Source organism: Bos indicus, chromosome 14 (genome assembly GCF_029378745.1).
Source record: "Bos indicus isolate NIAB-ARS_2022 breed Sahiwal x Tharparkar chromosome 14, NIAB-ARS_B.indTharparkar_mat_pri_1.0, whole genome shotgun sequence".
In the NCBI taxonomy this organism is placed as follows: Eukaryota; Metazoa; Chordata; class Mammalia; order Artiodactyla; family Bovidae; genus Bos; species Bos indicus.
In genome coordinates this window covers 37,912,584-37,931,376 of record NC_091773.1, presented here as the reverse complement: position 1 = coordinate 37,931,376, position 18,793 = coordinate 37,912,584, and the positions used below count along the sequence as shown (strand labels likewise).

At 45.1% G+C, this 18,793-nt stretch overlaps 1 protein-coding gene across 8 annotated transcripts in view; it reads left to right on the top strand.

Moving 5' to 3' along the window:
• The window catches only part of JPH1 (junctophilin 1), a 91,895-nt gene that overhangs the window by 16,041 nt on the left and 57,061 nt on the right, over positions 1-18,793 (top strand). The window contains exons 3-4 of one of the 8 annotated variants that reach the window (XR_011570610.1): positions 5,044-5,146; positions 6,681-6,996. The exons of 5 other annotated variants lie outside the window; for them this stretch is intronic. Coding sequence is in view for 1 of the 3 variants with exons in the window: in XM_070802718.1 (XP_070658819.1) it covers positions 2,984-3,098 (115 nt within the window). In the remaining 2 variants the exon portion in view is untranslated. 2 more of the 8 variants (XR_011570609.1, XM_070802718.1) reach the window with 2 other exon arrangements.

Here is an 18,793-nt window from a genome sequence, read left to right as displayed (position 1 = left end):
GCATGTTCAGTTGCATCCAATTCTTTGAGACCCCATGGACTGGACTCCTCTGTCCATGTGACTTTCCCACCAAGAATACTGGAGTGGGTTGCCATTTCATCCTCCAGTGGATTTTCCCAACCCAGGGATTGAATCCATGTCTCCTGTGTCTCCTACATTGCAGGGAGATTCTTTACCACTGAGCCACTTGGGAAGCCCAGATACTTGGTTACCAGCCCATTTTATAAGTTTCTTATCTCAGTGAAATACTAATTCTGATTGTTCTTTGTAATATTCACTGATTTCTTACTGTGTAAATATAAAATTATGATTAGGGCCTAATTCAGTCATAGTGTCTGGTTGGTACAGATTTTAAAAAGCAGTTATCTGTTGGATGATTCGCACCTTGCTATGAGTTTAGTTAGTGTGTGTGTGTGTGTATGAGACAGAGAGAGAGGGAGAGAGTCACTCAGTTGTGTTCAACTCTTCTGCGACCTCATGGACTGTAGCCTGCCAGGCTTCTCTGTCCATGGGGTTCTCCAGGCAAGAATACTGGTATGGGTTGCCATTCCCTCCTCCGGGGGATCTTCCCAACCCAGGGATCGGACCCAGGTCTCCCGCATTGCAGGCAGATTCTTTACCATCTGAACCACCAGGAAAGTCCAGGTAGTAGTTCAGTTCAGTTCAGTTCAGTCGCTCAGTCGTGTCCGACTCTTTGTGACCCCATGAACCACAGCATGCCAGGCCTCGCTGTCCATCACCAACTCCCGGAGTCCACCCAAACCCATGTCCATTGAGGAGGAGCTTAATCATAGATTGGGGCTGGAGGTGAGATTCTGCAGGTGGTATCCAGCTGGGAACTAAAGGCTGTGTAGACATTTTACAGAAGAACATGGTGGATAGTGCAAAAGGACGATGGGCACAGTGTATTGGGGGTGCTGTAAAATGTTTGGTAAGGTTGGAAAAGAGGGTACTAGGTAGAGGGTGTTGAGAGATGAGGTGGAGAAGTAACCAAGGGCTCCCTGACTTTTAAGGAGAAATTTGGACCTTATCCTGAAGACAGGAGAGAGCTATTGTTAGTTTCAGGCAAAAGAATTACATGATCAAATTCTAGAAAGATCACTCTGCTTGGAGGTGGTATAGAGATTGAAGGGTGGAAGGGGCAGGAAATAAGACTAGAGACAGATTAAGTAGTAATCGGCTAACTAGTAATCCTGGTGAGCACCCATGGGCTGAGCTGAGCCATGGCAGTGAAGATGGGAAGAGGTGAATGTACGGGCAGAAGCCTCCCAGGCTGACTCAGGAGCACCTGATGTTTGGTTGACGGTGCAGAGAACAGAAAAAGACGAGTCAATGACTCAAGTTTCTGGTGTGGCCAACCGGATGGATGCCGGTCCAGTTTATGGAGATAGGGACCAGGGAGGAAAGTACAGATTTAGAGAGGAGGAAGAATTGGGATGTTTTTAACTTCTTGAGTTTTGAGTTGCCAGCGCCGAAGACAAAAGGGGACATGGACCTGGAACTCAGAAAGGGTTTGTACTGTATGTGGAGAACTCAAGACACTAGCCCTGAAGAGCAAAGACATTGATGAGGCCTGCCACGAAGGAAGAATTCCTTGTACATGATACTAGACACAGCTCTTTTTTTAAGAAGTAGCGGTAAAGCAATTCACACATTAAATGCTTGGGAGCCTTTTGCCTTAATGCAATGCAGGTATCAGAATGTCTGTTCCTGAATTTGTGAAATTATGCTTTCTATGATTTGTGCTCAAGGGACCTACCCAGTGAGCAAGATCTGTTGGCCTGTTTCTGTCTTGGCAACACGTGAGAACAAAATATCATTCTCAGAAATTATTGTGCTACAGAAACATCATTTGGCAAACATTTACTTGGTGCCAGCTCTGTCCAGGCATGGCACTAGGCCCTAGGAATAGAGAGATGAGTAACAAATAACACGTGTCGTGAAGATTGGGGAAACTGGCAGGCTCCTTGCACCAGGACAAGAGCTGGGAGCAAGGCAGGGCTGCAACTTGGAGGGCCCCACCAGAAGCACTTAACCCAGCCTGGGCCACTTATGGTAGACAATTTCCTGTGCTATTTGCACAGGCGACTCTTGTCCGCCTGGGATGCCTTCCCTCCCAGGCCCCTTTCCTTTGCCTAGCCCCTGTTTGTCTTCTGTGATCACCCTCAAGATCCGTAGCAGGCCTGGACTAAGTTAGAAAAAGTTGATCAAATGTCTCCAAACATGTAATCTTATGTGACAGTAGGAATGCCAGCAGTATATACGCTAGAGTATATAAGAATTGTATTGTGCTGAAGGGAAGATGAATACGCATTCTTTTAAAAATATCAGGATGTTTAAATATTTAGTGGGGCTTCCCAGGTGGTGCTAGTGGTAAAGAACCCACATGCCAATACAGGAGATGCGAGTTTGATCCCTGGGTTGGGAAGATCCCCTAGAGAAAAAAAATGGCAACCTACTCTAGTATTCTTGCCTGGATTTAATTTAAATCACATTTTAATTTAAATTAAAAATTCTTCCTAGAGTCTATAAGGTATGATTTTTGACAGTAGCAGAAATCTCATGAGCAGCATATGGATTCAGAGACACCAAAGGTAGCTGTTGAGCAGTTAGTGAATTTTTTGGCAGTGTTTCCAGATATGGAAGTAGTGTAGATACTCCTTAACGGTCCCCCATATATATCACACATCAGTGCAAACGCCCTTCCCCTTTTGGTGTGAGGATAGCAGTTGGGGTGCTACCTTTTGGCCAGTTACCTGGAGCCTGGACCCGTGCCGCGACCTTGTCATCAGTCGTCTCCTCTCATCCCCATAGCAACACTGAGCATGTGGGAAACCAAGGCATAAGAAGGTCACAAGGCCAGTAGACAGCCTAGCAAGGGAGGATCCCAGGCAGCGTCACCATCAGAACCCAGGGCTTTAGCCTCCACTGGACTTTGCGAATTGGGTTGGGATTTTTTCTTTACCCCACATTCTCTCTATAGGCTCTTAAAGGAAGATCTGTCTGGAAGCAGAACTGTGAAGTCATATAAATCACTGCAGATGGTGACTGCAGCCATGAAATTAAAAGACTCTTGCTCCTTGGAAGAAAAGCTATGACCAACCTAGACAGCATATTAAAAAGAAGAGACATTACTTTGCCAACAAAGATCCATCTACTCAAAGCTTTGGTTTTTCCAGTAGTCATGTATGGATGTGAGAGTTGGACTATAAAGAAAGCTGAGCGCCGAAGCATTGATGCTTTTGAACTGTGGTGTTGGAGAAGACTTGAGAGTCCCTTGGACTGCAAGGAGATCCAACCAGTCCATTCTAAAAGAGATCAGTCCTGAATATTCATTGGAAGGGACTGATGCTGAAGCTGAAACTGAAACTCCAGTACTTTGGCCACTGATGTGAAGAACTGACTCATTTGAAAGACCCTGATGCTGGGAAGGATTGAAGGTGGGAGGAGAAGGGGATGACAGAGGATGAGATTGTTGGATGGCATCACCGACTCAATGGACATGAGTTTGAGTAAGCTCCGGGAGTTGGTGATGGACAGGGAGGCCTGGCGTGCTGCAGTCCATGGGGTCGCAAAGAGTCAGACACAACTGAGCGACTGAACTGAACTGCATTTTGGTCTTCCCTGATGGCTCAGTGATAAAGAACCTTGCCTGCCAGTGCAGGAGATGCAGGTTCAATCCCTGGGTCAGAAAGAACCTCTGGAGAAGAAAATGGCAACCCACTCCAGTATTCTTGCCTGGAGATGGACAGAGGAACCTGGCGGGCTACAGACCAGAGGGTCACAGAGTCAGATACTACTTAGCGACTTAACACACAGACATGTACTGCATTTGCCGCTGTTTCATTTAACAGATATTATTCATTCAGCAGCCACAAATCTTGTGTCAGAGACAAGAATAAACAGATTATGTCAGTATACCATCATAAATTCTGAGAAAAACCTGGAAACATGAAAGAAGAGGAAGATCACCAAATGCACGTGGGGCCTTCAGGGAGTGGGGCTGAGCGTGAGCTGTGGAGATGAGGCAGGAAGCAGGTGCTGGCAAGCTCCTTTTGCCTGGAGCATCTTGGGGAAGACAGAGTGTAGGGAACGTGCCCAGGGTAGGTTCCTCCAGGCAGTGGGATGGAAGGGCAGTGCTCCCCCAGGTGTGCTCCATCCATCACAGGGCAGACCCCAAGGGCTGCTAAAAAACCCCGGGTCCTGCACCTGGTACTGAATTATCACACCTTTGGGTGAAGCCCAGAGATCTGCCTTTCACAGACTTCCCGGGTTATCCTCAAGCCTGCTCACGTGTGCTACATTGAGATGTCACAGGAACAAGGTCATAAAGGTTTGGGAGCTGAGTTTTCAACTGTTGGCCTTGGGGAGTCTTTGAAGGAATTCGAGCAGGGAGCCATCTGCCTTTGAGATGGATTTAAGTAGGGTGAAGACTGGAGGCGTGGTCTGTGGAGATGACAAAAACTCAGTCAAGGGTGGGGGTAGTAGTAAAGCAAGGGATAAAATGAGCAGAAGTGGATGAACTGGAAGTGGGGGCTGAAAGGCAGATGCAGACCTAAGACGTGTGTCTGATGCTCTGATGCCCCTGAATCACATTAGCAGAAAGGTTCATTCATTCCCAGAATATGGGTGATTTATTTCAAACATAGTGAACAAGCAATCTTTCCAGGTCTCTCGTTCTTACCAATACAATGGGAGTGAGGAAGTGGGAAACGAGACGAGACCGTCACAGAACGCCGCAGTCTGGGTCTCCACCATTGAGTGAATTCACCTACTTTGCCTATTTTTTTTTGTTTTGTTTTAAATATAGGGCAGCTTTTTTTTGGTGGGAGGGGGGGCGCTGCTCTGGGTCTTTGGTGCTGTGTGTGGGCTTTCTCTAGTTATGGAAAGCAGAAGCTTCTCATTGCGGTGCCTTCTCTTGTTGCGGCTCCATGGTTCTAGAGTTCCGGGGCTTCAGTTGTTGTGGCACATGGGCTTAGTGGCCCCTCAGCATGTGGGGTCTTCCCGGGCCAGGGATTGAACCCATGTCTCCTGCATTTTCAGGGAAATTCTTAACCACTGGACCACCAGGGAAGTTTCCTTTGCCTGTTTTTGAACCTTGATTTCCCACCACTCTGCCAACAGTGCTTCTTACAGAACTCTGTCCGTGAGTAAAAAAAAAACCTAGTGAAACATCAGTAACATTTTACTTTTCCAACTCCAGACTTATCCGCAATCAGAAGATGATGGATTGCAAGGGGAAATGCATAACTGTGTAAATTGTTAGAAAGAAAATTGTAGTGAGGAGTGTCTAACCAAGATCGAAGCTGTTTTGAAGCACCCTTAACATACCAGTGAGCCTCAGTCATGACAGAGGTATGTTAGGTGCTCACACATTTAGCCCTGAAGGGGAAGAGGAAATGTGAGTCTAACCCTTCCCTCCCCCTGCCACACGCACAAGCGTAGAGTTGATGGGAGGTAACCTGTACTCATAGGAAGTAGTTAAATAAGAGCACAGAGTAATTCGTTCAGTCAGCTGTTAGCACTCTGCCTCCATTCCATACAGGTTTTGAAGTAGATTAAAATCTCCAAATGGTTAGTCTTACAGGTATCAAAGGAAATAAATTGACTGTTCATAAAGCAGTTGCAAAGACTTTTTACTTGGCCTCATATCTTAGTAGTATTTTGTTGTATTTTTGTTTAATGTTACTGTATACATTTGACAGTGAAAGCACTTTTTAAAATTATGCTATTCTTGAAACTGAAACATTCGCTCAGTCCTGTCCTACTCTTTGTGACCCCATGGACTGTAGCCCACCAGTCTCCTCTGTTCATGGGATTCTCCAGGCAAGAATACTGGAGTGGGTAGCCATTCCCTTCTCCAGGGAAGCTCCCCGACCCAAGGGTCAAACCCGGGGCGCCCTCATTGCAGGTAGATTCTTTACTACCAGAGCCACCAGGGAAGCCATTCTTCTTACTCCTCACCAAATTAGAATAACCTTCAACTCATTGTTGGAATTATTAAAATGCGGTTTTAAAGTGAGCAGTCAGTAATGTTTAGCTCTATAAATGAAAACAAGGGGAAGAAGAGCTTGTTTAAAGGTTTTCCCTTTCTTTTGCTTTGGAATCTTCAGTAATGCATTCACTTTGTGGCATGGAAGTTCAGTCACTAAACTTTATTGTTTAGAAGTTTTCTTTAAATTAAAGTTGCTATATTTGTAATCGTACAGGGCCGCTGCTGTATTCAGTGCCCAGTAATAAGACTTTAAAGGTATTTCCAGGGAAGTATAGGCATCAGCCAACAAAATAAAGAAAACAAGTCTTAGATATAGCCCATAGAGTGTCTATGTAAACATATATGTATAGGAATGCTGGCCCTAAAGGAAGGCCCAGTAAGGAGAAAAGGGGGAGAAATTAGGCAGCTTGAATAAAGAGGTAGGGATTCTTGGTGTAACTGGTATGCCTCGTGCCAGATGGAACTGGTCTGGCGTGATTTGTAAGGGATTTGAGCCTTGAGCAACATATCATTGTTGCTCTTTAGTCACTGTCACATCCGACTCTTCTGCGACCCCATGGACTGTAGCCCACCAGTCTCCTCTGTCCATGGGATTCTCCAGGCAAGAATACTGGAGTGGGTTGCCATTCCTTTCTCCAGGGATCTTCCAGACCCAGGGATCAAACCCGCATCTCCTCCACTGCAGGCAGATTCTTCACCGCTGAACCACAGAGAAGCCCTGAGCAACATTTTAAACGGACACAAAGGCATGATTTGTCTCAGAGGCAAACAGAGATTTTTGCCAGTTGGAGAAAGAAAAGCGTATCTGATGATTCACAGCCTGAAGAGAAAGAAGAACTGCTTAAAGGCAGTGAGAATCACCAGTGTTCATTATCTGTGTGCAGTTCTGCCCTGTGGCTTGCTGGAGTGATCTTTCATGGCTTTTTTAATCATCTAATGATCTGTGTTCATGTCCCCTAATGAGTTCCATTGTCAATAAAACCTGAAACAAGGCTCTTTCATGGGCAGACTCATCACTTTCACCCTCATCCTACCACGAGAAGCAATGATCCAGAAAGTTAGTAAATTTGGGGAGGGCAGTCATGGAGTTGCCCTGAAATTCCTCAAAAATTAACGCTGCCGATTTGTAGAAAAAAATAAAAACACTAGGAAAGTAGGAGGCTGGAACTGCTGGATAGGTCCCTGCTATCAGATTCAGACTCCAGAGCTTCATTTCCTTTTGAGAAATCTTACAAATGTTTGTACAAAAAAATGCACTCAAGCCCCTTCTGTATCTCGCACTACCCCGTGACATATTTGATCTAAGTGTTTTGCTTTGCAGTGGTGTAGAGCACAGCTGAGTCATGGTGGGAGAGAAAGGAAAGCAATTAGATAAGGGGGAGTGCTGCCTGTTAAAGGAGCCTGAAAGCACTAATCAGGTGTTATGCAACACACAAGTGGAAAGTGTTTCAGAGTTCTGAGGAAGTTAGTAACATGAGCAAGACAACATGTGAGGAGAGTGATTTTAGCTGCCATGCACAGCGTGGACTGCAAGCCGCAGAAGTTGGGACGGGAACATCAGGACGTGAATAAGTCAGTTCAGGCATAAAGGACGGGGTCCTTGAAATTTATAGAGCAGAACTCATCATGTATACAAGTGGTTGTGTAGAAGGGAGTTCAGGCTCTGAGGATCTGAGCAGAGTTAGCAGCGAGCACAAGAAGAACATAAACGATGATGGAGACACTTTGGGGAGGAGCTTTCAATTTATGGACATTCAAGGAGGAACGAAACAGACAGATGATTTCTCTTAAGAATGGCACTTTGAAGCCTTGTGCATTTAAGAGCTTCCAAGGAAACGACAGCGTGAGAATCAAAGATTTGTGTTGTCATTTGTAACAAAGTCATTAGGAAAATGAATAGAGCGGAGGTTGAGAAATTTATTAGGAAGTGTCGGAAATAGTGACCCATGTTTGGGAAGCAAGGAATTATTTTTTACTAAGATAAGATAGTGAACAAGATTTGGTTATGGTTATAGCTAACATCTCTATTTGCATAATTCCACTGTCAGAAATCACATTAGCAAATCTGTTTTGTTTTTTATTTTAATTTTTATTTTCTTTAACACCAAAAACATTTTGTACTGGGGTATAGCCAGTTAACAATGTTGTGGTAGTTTCAGGTGAACAGTGAAGTGACTCAGCCATACATAGACATGTATCCATTCTCCCCCAAACCCCTCTCCCATCCAGGGATGGCATGTAGCATTGAGCAGAGTTCCATGTGCTAGACAATAGGTCTTTGTTGGTTATCCATTTTAAATATAGCAGTGTGTACATGACCTTCCCAAGGTCCCTAACGACACCTTCCCCCTGGCAACCATAAGTTCATTTTTCTGTCTGTAACTCTCTTTCTGTTTTGTAGATACATTCAGTTGTATCATTTCTTCTTAGATTCTACATATATGATATTTCGTATGATATTTCTCCTCTGACTGACTTCACTCATATTTTTATTCTATTAAGAGGCTAGTCATCAAAATATCTAGATGATTAGCTATACCCTAGTCATAGATCTCATTAGCTCATTAACTTTACATGCTGCCTGGTGTCTTTAAGTCCACAGAATGAAATTAATACCCGTGATTTTCTTTGCCAGATGCTTAGAAAAAGGCATCTTTCATTTTTTCTCTATTTGAAACATGACTTTTGTCTATGGATTTATTTATAATTATCAGCTGGGAAAACTACATTTAGTATGAAATACTCAAACAGAAAAATAAATCTGCTTCAGTTCAGTTCAGTTACTCAGTCGTGTCCGACTCTTTGCAACCCCATGAATCGCAGCACGCCAGGCCTCCATGTCCATCACCAACTCCCGGAGTTCACTCAAACTCATGTCCGTTGAATCAGTGATGCCATCCAGCCATCTCATCCTCTGTTGTCCCCTTCTCCTCCTGCCCCCAGTTCCTCTCAGCATCAGGGTCTTTTCCAATGAGTCAACTCTTCACATGAGGTGGCCAAAGTATTGGAGTTTCAGCTTCAGCATCAGTCCTTCCAAAGAACACCCAGGACTGATCTCCTTTAGAATGGACTGGTTGGATCTCCTTGCAGTCCAGGGGACTCTCAAGTCTTCTCCAACACCACAGTTCAAGAGCATCAATTCTTCAGCACTCAGCTTTCTTCACAGTCCAACTCTCAAATCCATACATGACCACTGGAAAAACCATAGCCTTGACTAGATAGACCTTTGTTGGCAAAGTAATGTCTCTGCTTTTGAATATGCTATCTAGGTTGGTCATAACTTTCCTTCCAAAGAGTAACTGTCTTTTAACTTCATGGCTGCAATCACCATCTGCAGTGATTATGGAGCCCCCAAAAAATAAAGTCTGACACTGTTTCCACTGTTTCCCCATCTACTTCCTATGAAGTGATGGAACCAGATGCCATGATCTTCGTTTTCTGAATGTTGAGCTTTAAGCCAACTTTTTCACTCTCCTCTTTGACTTTCATCAAGAGGCTGTTTAGCTCCTTTTCACTTTCTGCCATAAGGGTGGTATCATCCGCATATCTGAGGTTATTGATATTTCTCCAGGCAATCTTGATTCCAGCTTGTGCTTCTTCCAGCCCAGCGTTTCTCATGATGTACTCTGCATAGAAGTTAAATAAGCAGGGTGACAATATACGGCCTTGACATACTCCTTTTCCTATTTGGAACCAGTCTGTTGTTCCATGTCCAGTTCTAACTGTTGCTTCCTGACCTGCATATAGGTTTCTCAAGAGGCAGGTCAGGTGGTCTGGTATTCCCATCTCTTTCAGAATTCTCCACAGTTTATTGTGATCCACACAGTCAAAGGCTTTGGCATAGTTAATAAAGCAGTAATAGTTGTTTTTCTGGAACTCTCTTGCTTTTTCAATGACCCAGCGGATGTTGGCAATTTGATCTCTGGTTCCTCTGCCTTTTCTAAAACCAGCTTGAACATCAGGAAGTTCACAGTTCACGTATTGCTGAAGCCTGGCTTGGAGAATTTTGAGCATTACTTCACTAGCGTGTGAGATGAGTGCGATCATGCAGTAGTTTGAGTGTTCTTTGGCATTGCCTTTCTTTGGGATTGGAATGAAAACGGACCTTTTCCAGTCCTGTGGCCATTGCTAAGTTTTCCAAATTTGTTGGCATATTGAGTGCAGCACTTTCACAGCATCATCTTTCAGGATTTGAAATAGCTCAACTGGAGTTCCATCACCTCCACTAGCTTTGTTCATAGTGATGCTTTCTAAGGCCCACTTGACTTCACATTCCAGGATGTCTGGCTCTAGGTGAGTGATCACACCATCATGATTATCTGGGTCATGAAGATCTTTTTTGTACAGTTCTTCTGTGTATTCTTGCCACTCTTCTGCTTATACCTTTATAAATCCAGTGAAGTAAACCAAGGATTCAAGAAAAAGTTCTTTTAAATAATGTACTGGTGGCTAATTATAGGCTTCCCAGGTGGCTCAGTGGTAAAGAATCCACCTGCCAATGCGGGAGACACAGATTCAATCCTGTCAGATAGATCCCCTGGAAAAGGAAATGGCAGGCCACTCCAATATTCTTGCCTGGGAAATCCCATGGACAGAGGAGCCTGGTCGGCTACAGTCCGTGGGATTGCAAAGAGTTGGACATGACTGAGCACTCACACTGCTGCTGCTAAGTCGCTTCAGTGTGACCCCAGAGACGGCAGCCCACCAGGCTCCCCCATCCCTGGGATTCTCCAGGAAAGAACATTGGAGTGTGTTGCTATTTCCTGCTCCAGTGCATTAAAGTGAAAAGTGAAAGTGAAGTCACTCAGTCATGTCCGACTCTTAGCGACCCCATGGACTGCAGCCTACCAGGCTCCTCCGTCCATGGGATTTTCCAGGCAAGAGTACTGGAGTGGGTTGCCATTGCCTTCTCACACTAATAACTAATTAACATACATGTTTCAGGTATTTTTCCTGATTAAATTTATGGTTATATTTGGAAGTTTTTTTGTTTTTTTTTTTAAACTTTACAATATTGTATTGGTTTTGCCATATATCAAAATGAATCTGCCACAGGTATACATGTGTTCCCCATCCTGAACCCTCCTCCCTCCTCCCTCCCCATACCATCCCTCTGGGTCGTCCCAGTGCACCAGCCCCAAGCATCCAGTATCGTGCATCGAACCTGGACTGGCGACTCGTTTCATACATGATATTATACATATTTCAATGCCATTCTCCCAAATCATCCCACCCTCTCCCTCTCCCACAGAGTCCAAAAGACTGTTCTATACATCAGTGTCTCTTTTGCTGTCTCGTACACAGGGTTATTGTTACCATCTTTCTAAATTCCATATATATGAGTTAGTATACTGTATTGGTGTTTTTCTTTCTGGCTTACTTCACTCTGTATAATAGGCTCCAGTTTCATCCACCTCATTAGAACTGATTCAAATGTATTCTTTTTAATGGCTGAGTAATACTCCATTGTGTATATGTACCACAGCTTTCTTATCCATTCGTCTGCTGATGGACATCTAGGTTGCTTCCATGTCCTGGCTATTATAAACAGTGCTGCGATGAACATTGGGGTACACGTGTCTCTTTCCCTTCTGGTTTCCTCAGTGTGTATGCCCAGCAGTGGGATTGCTAGATCATAAGGCAGTTCTATTTCCAGTTTTTTAAGGAATCTCCACACTGTTCTCCATAGTGGCTGTACTAGTTTGCATTCCCACCAACAGTGTAAGAGGGTTCCCTTTTCTCCACACCCTCTCCAGCATTTATTGCTTGTAGACTTTTGGATCACAGCCATTCTGACTGGCATGAAATGGTACCTCATAGTGGTTTTGATTTGCATTTCTCTGATAATGAGTGATGATGAGCATCTTTTCATGTGTTTGTTAGCCATCTGTATGTCTTCTTTGGAGAAATGTCTATTTAGTTCTTTGGCCCATTTTTTGATTGGGTCATTTATTTTTCTGGAGTTGAGCTGTAGGAGTTGCTTGTATATTTTTGAGATTAGTTGTTTGTCAGTTGCTTCATTTGCTATTATTTTCTCCCATTCTGAAGGCTGTCTTTTCACCTTGCTTATAGTTTCCTTTGTTGTGCAGAAGCTTTTAAGTTTAATTAGGTCCCATTTGTTTATTTTTGCTTTTATTTCCAATATTCTGGGATGTGGGTCATAGAGGATCCTGCTGTGATGTATGTCGGAGAGTGTTTTGCCTATGTTCTCCTCTAGGAGTTTTATAGTTTCTGGTCTTACGTTTAGATCTTTAATCCATTTTGAGTTTAAAATGTGACCTGCGTTACAAAAAATAAGTATACAAAATAAGGAAAAGGAGCACATGACCTACATGAAGATACATGTCTTAATAATTAAAAATGTGGAAACTCTGCAGTGTATAATTTCAGGCCCCAGCCTTACCGTCCAGGGTTTACCTGTAGAAGGACATCAGTAGGCATGTTCCCCGTGTGCAGTAGGGAGTACAGAGAACGGAGAGTGAGTGAGGAATCCCGAGCAGAGCACTCTCGCTCAGCTGAGGATCCAAACCCAGAGAGTGCTAGAGGCTCGTTTTGTGTTAATCGTGTTCCATGATACCACCTCGGGCTTCGCAGCTGTCTCTAGTGGTAAAGAATATGCCTGCCAGTTCAGGTAACAAAAGAGACATGGGTTCAATACCTGGGTCAGGAAGATCCCCTGGAGGAAGAAATGGCAGCCCACTCCAGTGTTCAGTCCATGGGGTTGCAGAAGAGTTGCAAACAGCTAAGCATGTGCACAGCACACGGTGATAACAGCTACATCTTTTCTTTCTCTGGCCCCCACTCTTAACTCATTGTGGATTTGTTTTGTTTGATCGCCTCTCTTAACTTGTAATAGAAAATCCACCTGGTCTTCAAGAGCTGAGGTGTCCAGGGGTCCAGTCCAAGCTTCCTGCATAGCCTTAGCAAGTCCCTGCTTGAAAGGGCCTTCTCTTCAGCTGAATCTGACCCACCAGCTGAGAAATCACAGCTCCTGCTAGAAAGCAGGCAGGTGTGGAGGTGCTTACTGAGGTGCAAGGGTCACTGTGGAGCAGTCTGGTTTTTCCGTTGAGAAGAAACTAGTTACTGCTTCTAGTGTGTCAGCGGTTTTTCTTAATGCTCATAAAACAGGATGATATGAAAAGAAAAATATTCTTAATTAAACTATGATCATTTCTTAAGTGAATCAAAATATAAATTGTTTTTTTATATAATTTTTTATATAATTATAAACAAAATGATTATTTATATCATAAACTCTTCAAAGATAATTTATTCTTTCAACATTACGGGTTACATTGAATCACGCTTTATAATTTTTGTCTCTATGAGGACTCTGAATTAGCCAGAGATGTGAAAGTTTAAACTTTTCAAGTCATAGGAATTAAGGAGGGATATCTTTGTAGGAAAAAAAATGAAAATTTTAGGCAAATTGAGATGTGTACGGTTTCTGCACTAAATAGGTATAAGGACCTTTAGGAATTTAAGGTAGTCTGTGCAAAACTAGATTTTCTCATGACATTTTCAGGAGTTTTTTCCTCCCAATTTTTCTGTTCCTCCTTTCTCCCATATGTTGCATCTCTGATTAGTGTGAATTCTTCTCATTTAAATTCTAAATAATCTTTAGAAGTCTGAATCAATAAACACTGAACCAATGAGCTGTAAAAGTCTTACTTTTCCTCATAGTTAAGCACAAATCTAAAGCAAGCTAGAACCATTTTCAGTAAGAACTCTGAGGGTTGTACCTGGAATGAAATGTTTACTTATCCTACACACGTGGAAAGAAAATGATCTTCATGAGCAGGTCCCTTTTAGACTTTAGAGGACTATTTGATGCTTATTAATATATACAGTGGGCTTCCCCCATGGCTCAGCTGGTAAAGAATCAGCCTGCAGTGCAGGAGACACAGGAGACATGGGTTTGATCCCTGGGTCGGGAATATTTCCCCAGAGGAGGAGATGGCAACCCACTCCAGTATTCTTGCCTGGAGAATCCCATGAACAGGGAAGCCTGGTGGGTGACAGTCCATGGGGTCATACAGAGTCAGACACAACTGAAGCGACTTAGCACAATATATACTATCTAGCTAATAAAAACCATACAGTGTTTAAATCTTGTATGGAACCTGGCACAGGTGTCAAGACGTCGGCACTCTAAATACTTGGTTTTGATTGTTCTGTCATCTTTAGGTTGGTATTCTTCCTTAGAGACTTAGAATTCTCAGTACAAGACTAAGATCCAATCTAACAGTTCCTGTATTGTGTGTGAGTGCTCAGTCATGCACCCCACTCCAGTACTTTTGCCTAGAAAATCCCATGGACGGAGGAACCTGGTGGGCTGCAGTCCATGGGGTCCACTAGAGTCGGACACGACTGAGCGACTTCACTTTCACTTTTCACTTTCATGCATTGGAGAAGGAAATGGCAACCCACTTGAGTGTTCTTGCCTGGAGAATCCCAGGGACGGGGGAGCCTGGTGGGCTGCCGTCTATGGGGTTGCACAGAGTCGGACACGACTGAAGCAACTTAGCAGCAGCAGCAGTAGCCAGTCATGTCCAGCTCTTTGTAACCCCAATGGACTGTAGCCTGCCAGGCTCCTCTGTGCATGGGATTTTGCAGATGAGAATACTAGAGTGAATTGCCATTACCTTCTCCACAATACTTTATACATGTATTTTTAAAATCTCTATACTAAGATAACTGTATAAAAATTGTTCAGTTTAATGGAAATGATCATTCATTTACTAAAAGGTCTTTATGGTTCATGACCCTGCTTTCCTAGGCCTCAGCTAGAAAAACGAATACAGCCAAGCCAACAGTTGTTGAATACTTCCACGTGAAATTTTGTGAAAAGGCAGCCTTTGCTCTCAGAAGCCTCATATGCTAGGGCAGGAGGTTGAAGAGAAAACCAGCAGATATTACTCGGTGTGATATAGCAAAGGACAGAATGTGTAAGAGCCCAACAGAGGGTCCTTAACAGCCCAGGGAACCAAGGGGCAAATTGGAGAGGACATGTTGGCCTTTCCAGGAACAGAAAGGGGATGATGGGCTTTTTGAGCCGAGGAAACCACAGGGCAAAGGTCAGGGTGAAGACTGGCGGATGGAGCGGTCTCTCTTGTTTCCTCGGCTCAAATGTTATTGTCATTTATGTTCGCCTGGTTCCAGGGCACAGAGAGGCAGTCCGAGGTATTAGTGGGCCTCCCTGGTGGCTTAGACGGTAAAGAGTCCACCTGCAATGAAGGAAACCTGGGTTGGATCCCTGGGTCAGGAAGATCCCCTGGAGGAGGGCATGGCAACCCACTCCAATATTCTTGCCTAGAGAATCCCATGGACAGAGGAGTGTGGCAGGCTGCAGTCTTTGGGGTCACATAGAGTCAGACATGACTGAGCGAGTAACGCTTTCACTTTCAAGGTATTAGTGGTCGAGAACAGACACTGCAACTGCAGTCCAGGTTCATGTCCTGGCGCTGCCAATGGTGTGTCGTGGGCAAGCCACTGGACCTTTCCAGGCCTCACGCCCCTCCAGCTGCACATGGGCGTGTGATGGCTTCTCCCAAGATTGTCTCCAGGGTTGAACGAGGATCATCAGTTTAAATGGAAAGTGGATGATAACGGTTTCATGTTAGTGTCAGTTCTGTTTTCATTTTGACTATCTCTCGAAGACACGCTCTCTGTAGAGCAAGGGAGATTTGGTGCCCTGGGAGAGATCCAAATGAGAATGACAGGGCCCCATCTTCCCGGACATTCATCACCAGGGACAGAGGTGGACATGTTGGCAACTAGCCATGCAGCTGGAAATGAAATAAGAGCTCCGTGGAGGTGGCAGCAGAGTGTGGGAGCATCCCCCGACAGCAGGGTTTTCCGCGAAAAATGAGGGATTCTTGGGAAGAAGAGATTGCTGAAGAGTCTCCGTTGGCTGCCCGCTTTGGCTCACTGTGGCTCAGTGGTGTGGCAATTAGGGCGTCCGTCCAGGCTGCTCTTGGCCTCGTTTCATTCCCTGTGGTCGACTTCATCTCGGCTCCTCTCCCATCCACCTTGATGGCCTTCAGCTGCTTCCGGTGGAACTGAAGCTGTCAGGTAGGTATCTGTGGTCGGCCTGAGAGAGGCACAGAGAGAGCCAGGGCTGGAGCCTTCCTCTCTGGTGGTGACAAGTCAGCTTCTGGTGAGACTCTCAAGCCTATTGCTGGATTTCCCTCCCAGCCACTTGGCTCCACCTGCTTTGTTGCTGTCAGTTCCAGTGACTGAGCCTTCTCCCGTGGTCAGAGGAGTTTTTTCAAATTTGCAGGTTTCATGACTTCCCCAGTGGTTAAGAGCCTGCCCTCCCACTGTAGGGGGCGCGAGTTTGATCCCTGGTTGGGGAACTAAGATCCCACCTGCCACTCAGTGTGGCAAAAAAAAAAGATTGGCAGGTTGCTGCCTCCATGGCTCCCCCAGGGTAGACCAGACAGGCCTGGGAAACCAGGTATGTGAGAGCAGAGGTTAAGTGCAACCCCTGCCTGCAGTGGGGACCAGCCTTCTGTAGAGTCCCTGTTTCTCCAGGGACTGCCAGTCACTTGTGGGGTGACAGGGAATGAGTGTCTGCTGCTCCCTCCCCACCAGTATCTTCCAACAGTTGGGTCCCTTTTGTCCTGTTTCTGACAGCATTATCTCAGGCAAGGGCTGTGTTGTATGCCTGGCTCTGAACTGCAGTTTGAGCTCTGTGAAAATGCCATTGCCTCCTTTGGGTCAGTCTGGGCCTGGGAATAGAAGGTTCACATGGCAACTGTAATTCAGGTATCATTGCTGGAAGATGAAGCAAGAGGTGAAGGTGAGCTGGTTGCCTTGTGGAGAATTTCAGAAGGGAGGAAAGAGGGAAGCAATTCACATGAGTCTTTTAACATGACAGCCTGATTTTCACCCAGAGAATTTTTCTGCGGTCTTTCTGTAACATGGCATGGTAGTACAGCACCCTATATAGTAGGAGCAACAATAAGTCTTGGCTGTCACTTTTCAGCCGAGTGGTCTCAGGCAAACAACTGTACCTCTCCTAGCCTCAGTTTTCTCATCTGTGGACTGGGTGTGATGATTAATAGTGCCTCCTCACAGGGCTGGAGAGAGGACTCCCATGTGTTGGAATGTGGTGTTTGGAAGGGTGCCTGGTGCCAGCAAATCTAAGCAGGTGTGTGCTTTTGTTCTTACCACAGGGCACAAGGTTTTCGGTAAAGTTGTTCTCTTGCTGCCTTGTCGGGCGTATCTGAGGATATGATGCCTTTTGAGACACTAGCCAGGCTTCCCCAGTGGCTCATTGGTAAAGAATCCGCCTGCAGTGTAGGAGACGCAGGTTCGATCCCTGGATCAGGACGATCCCCTGGAGGAGGGCACGGCAACCCTCTCCAATATTCTTGCCTGGAGAATCCCATGGACAGAGGAGCCTGGCAGGCTGCAGTCCAGAGGGTCGCAAAGAGTCAGACACAACTGAAGCAACTTAGTATGCATAAGGCAGTAGATCCAACCAGTCCATTCTGAAGGAGATCAGCCTTGGGATTTCTTTGGAAGTAATGATGCTAAAGCTGAAACTCCAGTACTTTGGCCGCCTCATGCCTTCGCATGACTCATTGGAAAAGACTCTGATGCTGGGAGGGATTGGAGGTAGGAGGAGAAGGGGACAACAGAGGATGAGATGGCTGGATGGCATCACTGACTCAATGGACGTGAGTCTGAGTGAACTCCGGGAGTTGGCGATGGACCGGGAGGCCTAGCGTGCTGTGATTCATGGGGTCGCAAAGAGTCGGACACAACTGAGCGACTGATCTGATCTGATCTGATCAAGTAATAGACATGTTCAGTTATTGGGTTTAGTGGAAAGGTATTGCAGTCATAGGTCTCTGAGAAAGAGGTTCACCCAGTTCTAGAAGAGGATGAAGGATTTTCTCCTAATTCATCACATACAGACGTGAAGAAAGCCCCCAGCCTGTGGTGGATGTGACCAGGCCTCTGGGTGAGGTGCCTGAAGGCCGCCACCCCAGGGTGTGTATGGACGGTGTGAAGCCACTTTGTGAAGCCACAAAGACAGGTTTTTTGTCACGCAGGTTTTCTGTTTTGAGACCAGCCTGACTCTCCTTTGTGTTTTGTCTGCCAGGGAAGTTGAAACAGCTTTGAGCAGAACACCTGTGTCTTTGTCCCGGTCTCGCCTTGCTAAACAGGATTTGATTGAACTTCTCTTTCCAGCACAGTTGCCCACCTACTTGCCTTGCATCTCTGCATTCCGGCCTCATATTGCTTTAGGAGAAAGCAGCCAGACTCGAAAGTATGAGAAAATAACATTAAAGTTAGATAGAAAAATTCTTTGTGTACTACTTCTCTGTTTAATCAAAGAAAAACAAGTGTGCAGCGTCTGTTATTAAAACCTCTTCATTATAGCCTCCTCTGAGTGTTTCTGCTTAGGCTTTAGAGGGACAACTGAAACCAGTCTCTCCTATCCATATAAAGTTGGGTACATTTGTCATTTGGAAAATGACATCAGAAAAATAAAAAATTGGGAGAAGTCAGTACAGACCCATGTGTCATGTGTACTGTGAAAATTCATGGAAGATCCAGCTTGCCCCCGCCCGCCCCCCACACATTTATCACAGTGAACACCGTCAGTGCTTCCATGAGCGTGTACTGCCAGGAGTTCACAAGGAAGCCCGGGATAGCCCCGCATCTCCAGCTGCTTCCACTCCCATGGTAGAATGTGACAGGTCACCGTGATCCAAGGTGGGGAGTCTGTGCCTGGATATAAGCAGTTGTTTTTCTGAATCTTTCCAGTTCTGCGTAACGTTT